The 18,398-nt window shown below is 38.4% G+C and overlaps 1 protein-coding gene across 1 annotated transcript in view; it reads right to left on the bottom strand.

The window, feature by feature from the left end:
• LOC141695762 (uncharacterized) overlaps window positions 1–18,393 on the bottom strand; it is a 31,989-nt gene extending 13,596 nt beyond the window's left edge. The window contains exon 1 of the mRNA XM_074499982.1: window positions 17,647–18,393. Within this exon, the coding sequence (XP_074356083.1) occupies window positions 17,647–18,393 (747 nt within the window). The remainder of the gene's footprint in view (window positions 1–17,646) is intronic.
• Window positions 18,394–18,398: the final 5 nt, after the last annotated feature.

The raw sequence follows: 18,398 nt of genomic DNA on the forward strand, positions 1-18,398 counted from the left end.
TATTTATGTGCTCATCTTTTCAACAGTTTCCTTGTATTGATTCACGTTTAAATCAATAGTGGTAAGAGTTGGTGTATGTACTTTTGATGAGGATGATTCACCTTGCTCCAAAGCCATTAGGGCATAGTTTCCAACTTCCTCATCTTCATCATTATCTGAATCATCCCAACTCTTTCCCTCCGCAATGTAAGCTTTGCTCTGTTGCTTTTTCAGAAGAGCTTCATACTTTGCTTCCAGTTCAAGATAAGCTTTGTCTTTCTTTGCCTTCTTAGGTTTCCTGCATTCTGTAGCAAAGTGGCCTAGTTCATCACAATTGAAGCACCTTATATTAGATCTGTCAACAGATCCAGTTTTGTAACCACTCTCGCTGTCAGAATTATACTTCCCTTTCTCTTTCCAGCTGTTGTCTTTGTTGAAAGATTGTCCTTTACTTCTGAAGTACCTTGGCTTCTTTACTCTAATGTTAGAGAATTTTCTAGCTAAATAGGCCATTGACTGATCTAGCTCATCCAGTTCTTCAAGAGTGTAGAACTCATCCTTTTCCAACTCTAGTATGACATACTCCTATAAATCATTTGTTCTCTGCCCACTTGTTGAGGCAACTGAAGTTTGAGATCTTAGTTCATCATTGAAGGATTGGATTTCATTTATAATTAAAGCACTTGAGCCATCCATAACATGTCCTTGACCAGACCTCAATGATTGCCTTTGAATCATCTCTAGTTCATATGTTTTGAGAATTCCATATAGAACTTCTACAGTTATTCTACTCAAGTCTCTTGTAACACCCCCAGATCCGGGGTCAGGGATCCGGGTCGTCACGGTCTTTCTTCCCACAATTATCACTTAACTTAATTAATAATAAACAACCTCATGCTGTGACCCCACACTAACACACACCACCACACGTCATAGTCTCAGAGATGGAATTGAAATAAGTACAAGTCCTTGAATCCACAATTAAAAGTTATTACAACCCAAAATGATTACTTGATAAGTTTACAGTTAATTGCCATTATCTGCCACAAGTTATAATTATACATAATTGATTCTCAAAAGTAGAATGTCTGATCTACAGATAGATCTACCTCTGCAGCTATAGCAGCTACGATCTCAATGGGAAGGCGCGGGGCGCTTCCCACGCTCTTGCGCTGGGTCTGCTTGAGCCTGGCCATCTTTCCTAACTGTTATTGTGTGATGAAGAAATAAAGCAAGAGTGAGCATTATAGCTCGCAAGATAATATATAGTGTAATCAATAATGCAAGTATCTAATAGATAACTTACTGAAAACCTTTATCAAGTGTAAGATAATTACTTACTGGATATAAGCTTAAAGGAAGATGAAGTTACCAAATACTTCACTATACTTATATCATTTATAAGGCTACTTGAACTACCACTGTTCAAAGTATTATAGGTTTAAAAAGGTCGTCCCATAGATGAGACCACAAGTTAAGACTTGAATAGATTCAATCTTTGAAATATTATTGAATGAAATAAAGTTACGAGATACTTTATTTAGTCCCGATATATATCCACATATATATCTCTTAAACATTTCCTGGAACCTCTGTTATGTAAAGTATGAACAGAGTTTGTAACATCCAATGAATTTTGGAAAGGAAAAGAATTTTGGCATAAACCCGATATCTTGCTGATCAGGCAAAGATACCAATAAGTAACCTTTTCTACTAGTAGATGGATGAATCCCCCACCGGTCATCACCCTGGCCACATAAGGACCTTGTGCTGGACCGCCACCCGGCCTCTTACGCGTTGATGGACTGCCACCCAGCCACTTACACTTTGATAGACCGTACCCCGGCCTGTCGCTTATGCCGACTCAATTAGATGGGCTTACTTCCCGAACGTTGGGTAAGTAATCAATTCATTTATTTTCTTAAAACAGCAACCACGTTGCGAATGTAAAATGCACCACAGAGCTGGATCCCCCAGGTTTTGAGCGAGTATTTAAATCCCCTTTGAAAGGAAGATCTTAAATATAAAAATGAGTTTTGGGGTCCACTCTAACTTAAAAAAAATCATTTTGAAGACTCGAAAACATTTTAAGAATGTTTGGAGTACTGCTGATTTATTAAAATAAATCAGTCCCGATATATTAGAAAATATCTGAATATTATTATTTAAATAATATTCTCATAAAGATAATCCTTATAAAAATAATCGAAATAGAAGTTTTAAAACTTATACTTGAAATGGATATTAAATAACCAAAGATATACTTATATGAAAGTACTATCCTTATTTGAATAATCGAAAATAAGTTTGATTATCGAAACATTATTCTTTAATAAAATAAAGAATATTATTAAATAATAAGCGGAGTCATAATACCTCGAATGAATATTATAAATAATATTCATTAAATAAAATAAACAGAGTCATACATCCTCCAATGAATATCCAATTAATAATCATTAAATATAATAAACAGAGTCATAAGTCCTCGAATGAATATTCAAATAATATTCATTAATTAATATAAAGTTATCGAATAAACCTTATTCGATCAATAGTTTTGAAAAATATATCCATATATATATATATATATATATATATATATATATATATATATATATATATATATAAATTATACTCGGGAGCCTCGCCTCCCGGTTTTAGAAAAAGTTCACCTTTTTATCCCCTATACTAAGGGTATACTCAAATACCGCTTATCTCTAGCATAGGTATTATGCAAATATAAGCATTGAACCAACAGATATATAAATCAAGAATATGAAACAGGCATGCATATATACCATATCACATGCTACAATATATCGCAAAAAATTGCTAATAACAAATATGCATTTATCGCAAGATCATGCATATACACATATACATCACAACAACAGTTATACAGGTAGAAAACTTGCCTGAGCGACTGGGGGTTACAAATGGCTCGGGACGAGTCTGGTAACCTATAAACAACATGTGAGTTGGAATTAAACCAAAGTCACTTGTAAATCTATACTTTAACCAAATTAGACTCTAACGCTCGCTTTGCGCTTACTCATTCTCTTAAGTCACTCGAGTACCCTCGGCTCCACCATTTTTAATAAATTAACCATTATGAGTTTTAAGGCGATTCTTTCGCGAGTGTCTTACTAACTGCCTAACACACTTAACATAATTGTTTCATACATTAATTAACCCTTTTTAGGTCTTTAACCTATGTTTCAAAGTAAGGCGAGGGGTAATGTTTCGTTCGCCAAATGTCGTTACTTAAAACGGCCGTTTCTCCTAAACCGTACATCGGAATCAAACGAACCACATATCAAAACGAAGCTCGTAACATGAACTATTTAAACATGGCAATGGTCAAAACGTAGCAGGGAGTTCTCGGGTCCTAATGTTATGAACAAAAGCAGTCTAAAGTAAATCGGACATTACGACGGCTATGTTTACGCGATTTCCCAATTTTATACCATTCCAATACAACCACCAATCAATCCCAATCCATCCATACAACCAACATCCATCCACAATACATCATAACAGCCCCAATCAACTCAATATTACAATTATACTTATTCTTAAACTTGAATTTAAACTATACTTAAGTCCTTTAACCAAATCATAAGATTTCAACATTCAATTCACCACCATTCCAACCCAAACTCTAAACCAACAAGCATTAAGCTACTCTATTACCATAACAACCAAAATCATCCTAATATAAAAAGTAAAGCTAGGGTTTGGAGATGATATACCTTCCTTGAAGTGATGTGAGTAGCTAGGAAGCCTTAAGAAGCCTTGAGATGTCTTAGGGATGCTTGGATCTTAAAGGAAAAACAAGAAAAATCAAGTTAAAAACCTTGAAATCACTATTCATTGTCTTCGTCATTGATTTCTTGGAGAAGATTAAGAATAAATTGGAGGCTTAAACTCATAAGATAGCCATAACTATGCATGAGGAGTACTAGAGAATTATCTTACCAATTTAGGAAGCTTGGAACTTGGACTTTGAAAAATCTTCTCTTTGAAAATGGAAAAAGCCGAGAGCAGATGTTCTTGGTGAAGAGAAATACAATTTTTGTTTTGATGAAATGATTTGTTTTGGCTTGGTGGATGTAGTTTTGTTTTTGTTTTGGTTAATTACCTTATTAACCTTGTCTTTGTGTGGTTATAAACCAACCACATCTCCTCCCTCCCTATGTCATGCTTACATCACCTTATTGTGTCATCATCTCTTATTTGTCCTCTCCTTATTGGTTGGATGACCTCATCATCCCTAACCTCCTTGATTAACTTCCTAATTGTTTGCCTAATGACCGCTGATCTGTTATACGGTTCGCTTAACTTTTGTTTTCGTTTATCATTTGAGGGATCATACCTGGGATCTTATTACTTAGGTTCCCTTAACCTTTCTCAATATATTATATTCCTTTTATGATCCTCTCTTATAATCCTTTAATTTAAATCATTTTTATCCTGTTACCTTATACTCAATTCTTTCCGTATCTAGTGGATTTCCGGGAAAAAAATCAAAGTGTTCGGAATTGGATTCTGACGATCTTTACATACACTTATATACCCTATAGAGTACCAATAAAATCTCAGAATATCCATAACAGAACCCCTACATAGTGTGGCATGAACAGTTTTCTTATTCAGCAATATCAGCAAAAACACTATTCATAAGGGTTACAAAGAGTTCAAAATTTTGGGGTTATTACAGTCTCCCCTCCTTAAAAGGATTCCGTCCCGGAATCAAATAGAAAACAATTGGGGGTACTTTTCTAGCATTGCGCTCTCTAGTTCCCAAGTTGATTCTTCTACATTATGATTCTGCCATAGCACTCTGACTAGCTTGATCACTTTGTTCCGAAGCACCTGCTCCTTCTTATCCATAATCTTTACTGGTTTCTCCACGTGAGTCAGATCTGGTTGCATATCCACATGCTCGTACTCCACTATGTGTCTGGCATCCCGATGATACTTCCTTAGCATTGACACATGGAACACATTATGAACTTGTTGTAGGTTCGGGGGTAAGGCTAGCTCGTAAGCTAACTTCCCAATCCGTCTTAGCATCTCAAAAGGTCCAATGTATCTTGGGCTTAGTTTTCCTTTCTTTCCGAATCTCATTAACCCCTTCCAAGGGGATACTTTTAGTAGTCCTAAGTCCCCTACTTCATACTCCTTGTCCTTTCGGGCTAGGTCTGCATATTTCTTCTGTCTGTCTTGGGCTGCTACAAGCCGCCCTCTGATAAGATCCACTATGTCTTTGGTCCTTTGGACCACTTCGGGTCCGAGCATCTTCCGCTCCCCTACTTCATCCCAGTATAAGGGAGATCGACACCTTCTTCCGTACAGGGCCTCATAAGGCGGCATTCCGATGCTAGCATGAAAGCTATTGTTATAAGAAAACTCGATCAACGGCAAGTGATCATCCCGACTTCCTTTAAAGTCTATTGCACAGACTCTCAACATATCCTCTAGTGTCTGGATGGTCCTTTCACTCTGCCTATCCGTCTGGGGATAGTACGCGGTACTCATATTTAACTTGGTCCCCGCACATTCTTGAAAGCTCCTCCAAAATCTGGAGTTGAATCTGGGGTCTTGGTCTGAGACAATGGACGCTGGGACTCCATGTCGCGTCACTATTTCCTTAAGGTCAATGTCCACCAGTCTATCGACTGTGTATCTCTCATTGATAGGAATGAAATGAGCTGACTTTGTCAGTCGGTCTATAATTACCCATATGGCGTCATGATTGGCTTTCGTCCTTGGCAAGCCTACAACAAAATCCATCGCTATCTGTTCTCATTTCCATTCGGGAATCTCCAGGGGTCGTAAAAGTCCACTGGGTCTCTGGTGCTCTGCCTTTACTCTTTGGCAAGTCAAACATTTGCTCACCCATTCTGCTACATCCCTCTTCATGTTGGGCCACCAGAAATACTCCTTCAAATCCCTATACATCTTGGTGCTTCCCGGGTGAATGGAATACCTTGAACTATGGCTTTCATCCAAAATCTCATCTTTAAGCTCTTGAACGTTCGGAACCCAAATCCGGTAGGAGTACCTCATTATCCCTTTATCATCTTTCTCAGTATGGATCTCCTCTCCAGTCATTGACTCTCTGCCTTCATTCATTATTTTCTCTTGGCACAATCTGATCTTTTCCAATAACTCTGGCTGCATTGAGATCTCAAAAAGCTTTTCAGTTCCGGTTCCGGTTACCTTTACTTCTATTTCCATTCTCTCAAAATCCCTTATCAATTCTTCCGAAGTCGTTATCATTCTGAGTCTTTCCTTTCTACTAAGGGCATCAGCCACCACATTGGCTTTCCCCAGATGATAGAGAATCTCACAATCATAGTCCTTGATTAGCTCTAACCATCTCCTCTGGCGCATGTTGAGCTCTTTCTGCGTAAATATGTACTTGAGGCTCTTATGGTCTGTGAAAATCTCGCACTTCTCTCCATACAAGTAGTGCCTCCAAATTTTTAAGGCAAAAACTATTGCCGCTAGCTCAAGATCATGGGTAGGATATCTAATCTCGTATTCCTTCAGTTGTCTCGATGCATACGCAATCACCTTACCGTGTTGCATAAGCACACACCCTAATCCTTTGTGCGACGCGTCACTATATATCACAAAATCTCCTTTTCTGTCTGGCAATGCCAACACCGGGGCCGTTACCAATTTTTTCTTTAATTCTTGAAAACTGTTCTCGCATTTTTCCGTCCATTCAAACTTCTCTGTCTTACAAGTAAGTCGTATCAAAGGGGCTGCGATCTTCGCAAAGTCCTGTACAAATCTACGATAGTAGCCGGCCAATCCTATGAAACTCCTTACTTCTGTGGGTGTGGTTGGCCTTTCCCAATTTGAGACCGCCTCTATCTTGGAGGGGTCGACCAATACTCCTTCTTTATTGATCACATGTCCTAAAAACTGTACTTCATTCCGCCAGAATTCACACTTCGAGAATTTGGCATATAATTGTTCCTCTCTGAGTATTCCTAGAGCTATCCTCAAATGCTCTGCATGTTCTGCCTCAGTCCTTGAGTAGATTAAGATATCATCGATAAAAACTATCACACACTTGTCTAAGTACTTCTTAAATACTCTATTCATTAAATCCATGAAAGCCGCTGGGGCATTGGTTAATCCAAAGGACATTACCAAGAACTCATAATGCCCATACCTGGTACGGAATGCTGTCTTGGGGATATCTTCGGGTTTAATCTTTAGTTGGTGATATCCAGTTCTCAGGTCAATCTTGGAAAAATAAACAGCATCCTTTAGCTGGTCGAACAGATCGTCTATTCTAGGTAACGGGTACCTGTTCTTTATGGTTAGCTTGTTCAACTCTCGATAGTCGATGCACAGCCTCATGCTCCCATCTTTCTTCTTAACAAATAAAACTGGTGCTCCCCATGGAGACACACTGGGTCTTATCATATCCTTATCCAAAAGTTCCTGCAATTGGATAGTTAATTCCTTCATTTCTAACGGGGCTAATCGGTAAGGTGCTTTTGAAACTGGCACCGTCCCTGGGGCCAACTCAATCGCAAATTCAATCACTCTATCGGGTGGTAATCCCGGAAGGTCTTGTGGGAATACATCTTCAAATTCGTTGACTACTGGAATATCTTGTAAGTTGGGCACCTCCTTTTGCGTGTCTACCACATAGGCTAGGTAAGCCTCGTTTCCTTTTCGTAGCATCCTTCTGGCCTGGGCCATGGTCAAAAATTTATGCGTCTGCCTCTTTCCCCTAAATATGACTTCTTTCTTTCCTGGAATATTCAACTTAACTTTCTTCCCCTTACAGTCTATCTGAGCATCATTGCTAGATAGCCAGTCCATTCCCAAAATTATATCAAATTCCCCTAACTTAAAAGGAATCAGATCAACACTGAAAGATTGTCCCTCTATGCCTAACTCACAGGCGGGGTGAATCAGATTAACAAGAATAACTTCATGGTTGGCTATTTCTACTTGTAAGGGCTCTATCAAGGGTTCAGCTTTAAGTCTTAATTTACGCGCAAAGTCCCTTGATATAAAAGATTTAGTTGCTCCTGAATCAAATAAAACATTTGCACTGACTGAATTTAGAGAAAGGGTACCAGCTATCACATCTGAATCTTTCATAGCATCCTGGATTGTCATGTTGAAAGTCCTTGCAGTAGGTGGCTTATTAGAAGCAGCCCTGCTTGCTCCCGAAGCTGCTGGTTTGTTCATTGGGCATTCCCTCTTCCAATGACCCGGACGTCCACACTGATGACAAGTGGTGGTTGGGCGGGTAATGGGGGTTGGCGAAGTGCACTTGTCTGAATAGTGACCCTCTCGACCACACTTGAAGCAGATTACCGGCTTTCCTTTACACTCCCCAGAATGCAACCTTCCACAAGTGTTACAGGCTGGCAATGGGGGTCGAGACTGGTTGGAATAGGACATTCTTGACTTCTGGCCGCTCTGGCTCACATTCACGCTCATTGGCCGCTTAAACCCAGTGTTCTTTCCCGGTAGGGACACTGCTCCTCGATTAAATCTAGTTGGGAAGCTCCTTCCTGCGGAACCCCCACCCATGCTCATACTTTTCCTCTTTATTCCCTTCTTCTCTCTTTCCTTCTGCATCTGTTCACTTCCGGCTTCTATAATTGTTGCCTTTTGCACCAGAGTGGCATAATCCGTAAGCTCAAGGATTTCCACCCTATTCTGAGTCCACGGTTTTAGTCCCTGCTGAAACCTCCTAGCTTTCTTTTCCTCGGTGCTCACAAATTCTGGCACAAACCTTGATAACTCAGTAAATTTTTCTTCGTACTATGCTACAGATAAGTTATTCTGCTTTAGCTTCAGGAACTTGAGCTCCATCTGGTTTTCCATAAACCTCGGGAAATACTTTCCCAGAAACAACTGACGGAATCTCTCCCAGGTTATGATAGCATCTGTCTCCATATTTTTCTTGGCCTCCCACCAGTAGTTGGCCTCTCCTTTCAGAAGGTAGGTAGCAAATACAGTCTTCTGTGCCTCATCGGTACTCAAAATCTCAAAGGATTTCTCCATTTCCTTTAACCATGCCCTTGCCTCAACTGGGTCGGCTGATCCGTGGAACTCAGGGGGCTTAAGGGACTTAAAAGCCCTGAAAGAGTTTGCCACAACATTGTTATTTCCTTGAGGGGGTGGGTTGGGTTGACGTTCCAAGTTCTGCCTTAGTAGTTGCATGAACTGGCCCATGGGATCCATGCCTGGGTTTGGTACTGGTTGCTCAACCTCAGTTTCTCCTTCTTCAGCCTCTATCTCAAATCCCTCAACATCATATGTTTCCTCTTCCTCTTCATACAGGGAGTCATCCTGTTCCACACAATCCTCGTCTTCCTCTTCACTGTGTTCCTGGTTCCTATCATCCTGGTTATGGCTTCCCTGGTCCTCAGACCCAGGGTTCGCCCTAGTTTCAATCTTTCTTGGCGGCATGCTACTGATAATAAAAAAAATTTATTGGGAAATTCAACGTTAGGTCACAATCATGCACAACATTGTGCCTTGCACAGCTCTATAATGGGGAGAATGTATCTCGCAATTCTATTATATTATGACAGTTCTAATAAGAAGTGCAGTAATAATAATGATAAAAACAGTGATCTCGTCACTAAGGAACTGAACCGAAAGGAAACAAATATATATATAATGCGAGAAATACATAGTTTCGATCTGGTCAAAAGTACAACAGTGCTACAGCCATCTGTCCCAAAAGTGATACACAAGAGTCTATCTGTCTAGTCTGAAAAAGGGATGCTATATACAAGTCAACTATCCCGGAAAATTGGCTCTTACTAAGGCCTCGACTAACTAGACAACTAGACTATCCCATCATCAATCCTGAATCATACACCGGAGTGGGTCAGCTCCCATACCCTTTCCATCGCACGACGGAAGATATAGTCGGCCTGCCGCCTGGAGATCCTACCATGCCTGTCCCCCTGGAGCGATCTGAGTCTCTCTCGGGACGTGAGCTCTATCCCCGTCAGCTCCCTCCTCAAGGATCGGGGTATAGTAGCCCTGGTCTCATAAGCTCGGGTACGCCTACCCGCCCTCTCCGCATCCAACTCCCTCCTGGCCTCATCCAGCCGGGTCTCAGTAACAGCCAATCGGGTCCTCAGTACATCCTGAACATAGCCGTGGGCTAACAAAGACTGCCTATGGGCAGGGTCGAGAGGTGGTGAATCTGGAGCCGCTGGGGGTGCCTCCTCGGTCTGCCTAGGCTCGGGAGTATCAGTCTCAGAGCTGTCATCATAAGTGCTCCAGGATGGTAGTGGAGGGGTAGGAGCTCTGACCACTGGGAGTGTGGGTAAAGGGGTACCAGTGTACACTACCATAGGTCCGACACGCTCCTCAGCTACTGGGACCTCATCCGGGTCCTCCTCATCTGAAATAGTAATGACCTATGTCTCTAACTCCTCTGAGGGGTCCTCCTCATCCTCCTCCATCTCAGGCTCCTCCTGATCCTCGACATCTAGCAGTGCCTCATCATGCTCACGCTCGAACATCTCAGGGTCCTCTATCTCATGCGCTTACACATTAAACGAGCTAAGTTACTATCATGATACTTATAAGGGTTCCCGTAAGGGTTTTAACTGTCAGTGCTACTTTAAGTAGTCCGACCACGAACTTGGCAAGAGTTCTTATTATCTTTGTGAGTTTATTATTATATCGTCGCATCATCTCTGAGGTTTATAATGCTTAGCTTTGATACCATTTCTGTAACACCCCCAGATCCGGGTCGTCACGGTCTTTCTTCCCACAATTATCACTTAACTTAATTAATAATAAACAACCTCATGCTGTGACCCCACACTAACACACACCACCACACGTTATAGTCTCAGAGATGGAATTGAAATAAGTACAAGTCCTTGAATCCACAATTAAAAGTTATTACAACCAAAAATGATTACTTGATAAGTTTACAGTTAATTGCCATTATCTGCCACAAGTTATAATTATACATAATTGATTCTCAAAAGTAGAATGTCTGATCTACAGATAGATCTACCTCTGCAGCTATAGCAGCTACGATCTCAACGGGAAGGCGCGGGGCGCTTCCCACGCTCTTGCGCTGGGTCTGCTTGAGCCTGGCCATCTTTCCTAACTGTTGTTATGTGATGAAGAAATAAAGCAAGAGTGAGCATTACAGCTCACAAGATAATATATAGTGTAATCAATAATGCAAGTATCTAATAGATAACTTACTGAAAACCTTTATCAAGTGTAAGATAATTACTTACTGGATATAAGCTTAAAGGAAGATGAAGTTACCAAATACTTCACTATACTTATATCATTTATAAGGCTACTTGAACTACCACTGTTCAAAGTATTATAGGTTTAAAAAGGCCATCCCATAGATGAGACCACAAGTTAAGACTTGAATAGATTCAATCTTTGAAATATTATTGAATGAAATAAAGTTACGAGATACTTTATTTAGTCCCGATATATATCCACATATATATCTCTTAAACATTTCCTGGAACCTCTGTTATGTAAAGTATGAACAGAGTTTGTAACATCCAATGAATTTTGGAAAGGAAAAGAATTTTGGCATAAACCCGATATCTTGCTGATCAGGCAAATATACCAATAAGTAACCTTTTCTACTAGTAGATGGATGAATCCCCCACCGGTCATCACCCTGGCCACATAAGGACCTTGTGCTGGACCGCCACCCGGCCTCTTACGCATTGATGAACTGCCACCCAGCCACTTACACTTTGATAGACCGTACCCCAGCCTGTCGCTTATGCCGACTCAATTAGATGGGCTTACTTCCCGAACGTTGGGTAAGTAATCAATTCATTTGTTTTCTTAAAACAGCAACCACGTTGCGAATGTAAAATGCACCACAGAGCTGGATCCCCCAGGTTTTGAGCGAGTTTATAAATCCCCTTTGAAAGGAAGATCTTAAATATAAAAATGAGTTTTGGGGTCCACTCTAACTTAAAAAAAATTATTTTGAAGACTCGAAAACATTTTAAGAATGTTTGGAGTACTGCTGATTTATTAAAATAAATCAGTCCCGATATATTAGAAAATATCTGAATATTATTATTTAAATAATATTCTCATAAAGATAATCCTTATAAAAATAATCAAAGTAGATGTTTTAAAACTTATACTTGAAATGGATATTAAATAACCAAAGATATACTTATATGAAAGTACTATCCTTATTTGAATAATCGAAAATAAGTTTGATTATCGAAACATTATTCTTTAATAAAATAAAGAATATTATTAAATAATAAGCGGAGTCATAATACCTCGAATGAATATTATAAATAATATTCATTAAATAAAATAAACGGAGTCATACATCCTCCAATGAATATCCAATTAATAATCATTAAATATAATAAACAGAGTCATAGGTCCTCGAATGAATATTTAAATAATATTCATTAATTAATATAAAGTTATCGAATAAACCTTATTCGATCAATAGTTTTGAAAACTATATCCACATATATATAAATATATATATATATATAAATTATACTCGGGAGCCTCGCCTCCCGGTTTTAGAAAAAGTTCACCTTTTTATCCCCTATACTAAGGGTATACTCAAATACCGCTTATCTCTAGCATAGGTATTATGCAACTATAAGCATTGAACCAACAGATATATAAATCAAGAATATGAAACAGGCATGCATATATACCATATCACATGCTACAATATATCGCAAGAATTTGCTAATAACAAATATGCATTTATCGCAAGATCATGGATATACACATATACATCACAACAACAGTTATACGGGTAGAAAACTTGCCTGAGCGACTGGGGGTTACAAATGGCTCGGGACGAGTCTGGTAACCTATAAAAACATGTGAGTTGGAATTAAACTAAAGTCACTTGTAAATCTATACTTTAACCGAATTAGACTCTAACGCTCGCTTTGCGCTTACTGATTCTCTTAAGTCACTCGAGTACCCTTGGCTCCACCATTTTTAAAAAATTAACCATTACGAGTTTTAAGGCGATTCTTTCGCGAGTGTCTTACTAACTGCCTAACACACTTAACATAATTGTTTCATACACTAATTAACCCTTTTTAGGTCTTTAACCTATGTTTCAAAGTAAGGCGAGGGGTAATGTTTCGTTCGTGAAACGTCACTACTTAAAACGGCCGTTTCTCCTAAACCGTACATCGGAATCAAACGAACCACATATCAAAACGAAGCTCGTAACATGAACTATCTAAACATGGCAATGGTCAAAACCTAGCAGGGAGTTCTCGGGTCCTAATGTCATGAACAAAAGCAGTCTAAAGTAAATCGGACATTACGACGGCTATGTTTACGCGATTTCCCAATTTTATACCATTCCAATACAACCACCAATCAATCCCAATCCAACCATACAACCAACATCCATCCACAATACATCATAACAGCCCCAATTAACTCAATATTACAATTATACTTATTCTTAAACTTGAATTTAAACTATATTTAAGTCCTTTAACCAAACCATAAGATTTCAACATTCAATTCACCACCATTCCAACCCAAACTCTAAACCAACAAGCATTAAGCTACTCTATTACCATAACAACCAAAATCATCCTAATATAAAAAGTAAAGCTAGGGTTTGGAGATGATATACCTTCCTTGAAGTGATGTGAGTAGCTAGGAAGCCGTAAGAAGCCTTGAGATGTCTTAGGGATGCTTGGATCTTAAAGGAAAAACAAGAAAAATCAAGTTAAAAACCTTGAAATCACTATTCATTGTCTTCTTCATTGATTTCTTGGAGAAGATTAAGAATGAATTGGAGGCTTAAACTCATAAGATAGCCATAACTATGCATAAGGAGTCCTAGAGAATTATCTTACCAATTTAGGAAGCTTAGAACTTGGATTTTGAAAAATCTTCTCTTTGAAAATGGAAAAAGCCGAGAGCAAATGTTCTTGGTGAAGAGAAATACAATTTTTGTTTTGATGAATGATTTGTTTTGGCTTGGTGGATGTAGTTTTGTTTTTGTTTTGGTTAATTACCTTATTAACCTTGTCTTTGTGTGGTTATAAACCAACCACATCTCCTCCCTCCCTATGTCATGCTTACATCACCTTATTGTGTCATCATCTCTTACTTGTCCTCTCCTTATTGGTTGTATGACCTCATCATCCCTAACCTCCTTGATTAACTTCCTAATTGTTTGCCTAATGACCGATGATCTGTTATACGGTTCGCTTAACTTTCATTTTCTTTTATCGTTTGAGGGATCATACCCGGGATCTTATTACTTAGGTTCCCTTAACCTTTCTCAATATATTATATTCCTTTTAGGATCCTCTCTTATAATCCTTTAATTTAAATCCTTTTTATCCTGTTACCTTATACTCAATTCTTTCCGTATCTAGTGGATTTCCGGGAAAAAAATCAAAGTGTTCGGAATTGGATTCTGACGATCTTTACATACACTTATATACCCTATAGAGTACCAATAAAATCTCAGAATATCCATAACAGAACCCCTACATAGTGTGGCATGAACAGTTTTCTTATTCAGCAATATCATCAAAAACACTATTCATAAGGGTTACAAAGAGTTCAAAATTTTGGGGTTATTACATCTCTCCCTTCCTGATTACTGAGATTTTCTGTTCCAAATGGTCAGGGAGAGTAAGAAAGAACTTTAGATTCACCTCTTCAGCTTCATAGTATTTGTCATGAAGCTGCAAGTCATTTATCAGCTTATTGAATCTTTCAAACACATCAGTAATGCTTTCCTTAGGCTTAGCCATGAAACCCTCATACTGTGAAATCAGTATCTTTCTTTGATTAGATCTAACCTCCTCAGTTCCTTCACAGAGTATTTCAATCTTCTCCCATATTTGTTTGGCAGTGTCACAGTGAACAATATTGTTGTATATCACATTGTCAAATGACTCAATAAATATCAATTGCAAGTTGCTATCCAGGGAGACTTTCTCCTTTTCAGGGTCAAAATACTCAGCTGGATCTTTAGGAGCATAATGAGCTGGTATGACCATGTCTCCATCTGTAGATTCCTCAACTCTTACCATAGGAATGAAGGGTCCATTCTTGAGGATCTAAATGTGGAGTGGATTGGACATCCTGATTAATAACATCATTTTCTTTTTCCAAAGAGTGTAGTTAGCTTTGTCAAAGGTAGGAATTTTGATGCTACTGATTTTCTGTGTATTCATTCTTCCAAGATCTTGAATCTATTTACTTTTAGATTTTGCTCTGATACCACTTGTTAGGTAATGAATCACACACAGATGGGGAGGTGAATGTGTTTTTCTGATTTTAGGCTTTTCTTAAAAGTTAATGGTTGAAAAAAGTAAATTAAATCTTGTATAGAAAAGTGTTCATGCAGAATCTAAACTTGCAGAAAATAAAGAACACGGATCTTCAAAACTCACTTAATTTTATATTAAAAATTAAGACTGTTTTGCTACAAAATTTCTAATCTCTTTGATGTTAAAGAGCTCAGCTTCTTCTTGAGAGTGATACAAGAGATTTGAACTAAATTGTTATATCTAACTAAAGGACCAATGTTAACTTTATAACTCAGTTAACTGCTGGTTTACACAGTGGATAATAAACATACTATTAGCTTTTCTAAACTGTCACTTGTCATTTCTATTTATAGAAAAGCAAATCTTCCATTTCTGGCTTAGCCTAACTTTAGCATCCTGTGTTCACTTTAATCTTCCTCTGTTAGTTAATCTTTGCCATTGATCTTGCACACTCTTCAAGCTGCTTTTTGTAGACTTGTCAATCCAGCTGTTGGATTGTTTGTTGATTGTTTATATTGGATATTGAAGTAATCTGCAATTCTGTACTTTGAGACTGTACCTCGAGATCTCCAGTTTGAATTAATAGAACACTTGACATCTCGATAAGTACATAGGCTTATCGAGATCTCTAGCACTCCATATTGAGTTTGGCTTGTAAGGTCTTCAGCTTGTCGAAATCTCTAGTTTTCAGATCTTCACTTTGACTTATCGATAACTTAGAGTTCTCTACTGAATGTAGACTTGTCGATAACTCAAAGTTTTCTAGTGAAGGAATGACTTGTCGATATCTCCAATCTTCAGTTCTTCAATTTTGCTTGTCGATATCTTCCTGAGTTCTCTAGTAGATTTCCTGACTTCTCCACTCTGAATTCATTCATTTCTTCTATCCCGGTGGATATTACTCATCCGTCGAGTAATGATTGTATCCCGACGGATGTGCCTAACAGCAATCATCCATCGACTAGCCAAACTACTATTCCGATGGATGTTCCTCATCCGTCGGTACTCTCTGCAACTTGAATGACTTCTCGATAAGCCATTCTGGACTTCTCGATAAGCCATTCTGGAATTCTCAAATGAATTCTCTATAATATTAAATCTGTGACTTGTAGAGATCTTGACTTAGACTATTTTTCTCCAAACAGATTTATTCAACTCCAAGCTTCTTCAAAATTCTTCTAAGGCATGATCTTCTTGATCTTCTTCCAGATAGAATCCTTAGGCTTGATACTGTTTAAGGAAAAAGACTCCAGTCTGCTCCTTTGCATTTTTACAGACTTTAAGTGTTACAAGTATAAAATACAAATTTAGATAACAATACAACTTACTTAGGGTTGACAAATTGTCTTAGTCTTGTTAAAGTACAGGCATGTATTTTATAACACATATGTTATCACCTTTCCGTGCTGCATCAACACACAACCTAATCCTTTATACGAAGCATCGCTATATATCACGAATTCGCCTTTCTCATCAGGAAAAACCAAATACTGGTGTAGAAACTAACCTTTTCTTCAGCTCTTGAAAGCTTTTTTCACACTTATCTGTCCAAATAAACTTTTCATTTTTCCTTGTCAACTTTGTCAGGGGAACTGCAATCTTAGAGAAATCCTGAACGAATTATCGATAATAACCAGCTAGTCCCAAAAAGCTTCTCACTTCCGTTGGAGTCTTTGGTCTTCCCCAATTCATAACAGCTTCAATCTTTGCAGGGTCCACTTTGATCCCTTCACTATTGATTATATGTCCAAGAAACTGAACTTCTTTCAACCAAAACTCAGATTTAGAAAATTTCACATACAATTTCTCTTTTCTCAGAATTTCCAAAGCAATCCTCAAATACTCCATGTGCTCCATTTCTGACTTTGAGTAAATCAATATGTCGTCGATAAACACTATCACAAACTTATCCATGTATTTCTTGAATATTCTATTCATAAATTCCATAAAAGCAGCTGGCGCATTTGTCAATCCAATCGCCATTACCAAGAATTCATAGTGTCCATATCTTGTTCGAAACACCGTTTTGGGTATATCTTCCGCCTTAATCATTAATTGATGATATCCTGATCTTAAATTGACCTTCAGAAACAAGTAGCTCCATTTAGCTGATCAAATAAGTCATCGATTCGCGGGAGAGGGCACTTATCTTAATAGTCAACTTATTCAATTCGCGATAATCAATACACAATCTCATGCTTCCATCTTTCTTCTTGATGAACAGTACTAGTGCTCTCCACGGGAAAACACTCGGTCGAATAACTCCTTTATCTAACAATTCTTGTAATTGCGTCGCTAGTTCCTTCATTTCAATGGGCGTCATTCGATAAGGGGCTTTCAAAACTAGTTCTGCTCCAGGAGCCAAATCAACCGTGAATTCAATCTCTCGATCTGGAGGTAGTTCAGGTAATTCATCGGGAAATATGTCGGGAAACTCTTTAACCACAGGAATATCCTCAATATTAAAGGATTCCTTCTCTACATCCTTCACATGAGCCAAGTAAGCTTCGCATCCTTGTCGTAATAATCTCCTTGTCTGAATTATCGTTAGAAAATTATTATCTTGCCTCTTTCCTTTAAATATCACTTCAGCTCCATTCTTGGTTCTCAATTTCACTTTCTTATTTCTACACTCGATTTGCGCATCATGGTTTGCTAACCAATCTATTCCGAGAATAATGTAAAATTCTCCTAACTTAAACGGAATTAAGTCAGCAGAAAAGTGCTGACCTTCTATAACGATATCGCAATTGGGACAAATTCTATCAACAGTAACTCTTTCCTGATTTGCTACTTCTATAATCAAGTTACACTTTATTCTATCAATAACACTTCCAGAAATAAATGATTTAGTAGCTCCAAAATCCATTAACACTTTGACTTTTACTGAATTTATAGCAAGCGAACCTGCTACCATATTCGCATTTTGCACCGCATCTTTCCTTATTATATTAAACGTCCGCGCCCTTGGCTGAAATGTTTGTGCTGGTGGAGGCGGTGGTCCAGTAATCCTAAGAACATTTGCCTTATGTACAGGCTCCTTGCAATTCCTTGCCATATGGCCAACTTTCCCACACTTAAAATAAGTCATCTCCG

This window comes from Apium graveolens, chromosome 11, assembly GCF_009905375.1.
Source record: "Apium graveolens cultivar Ventura chromosome 11, ASM990537v1, whole genome shotgun sequence".
Taxonomy (NCBI): Eukaryota; Viridiplantae; Streptophyta; class Magnoliopsida; order Apiales; family Apiaceae; genus Apium; species Apium graveolens.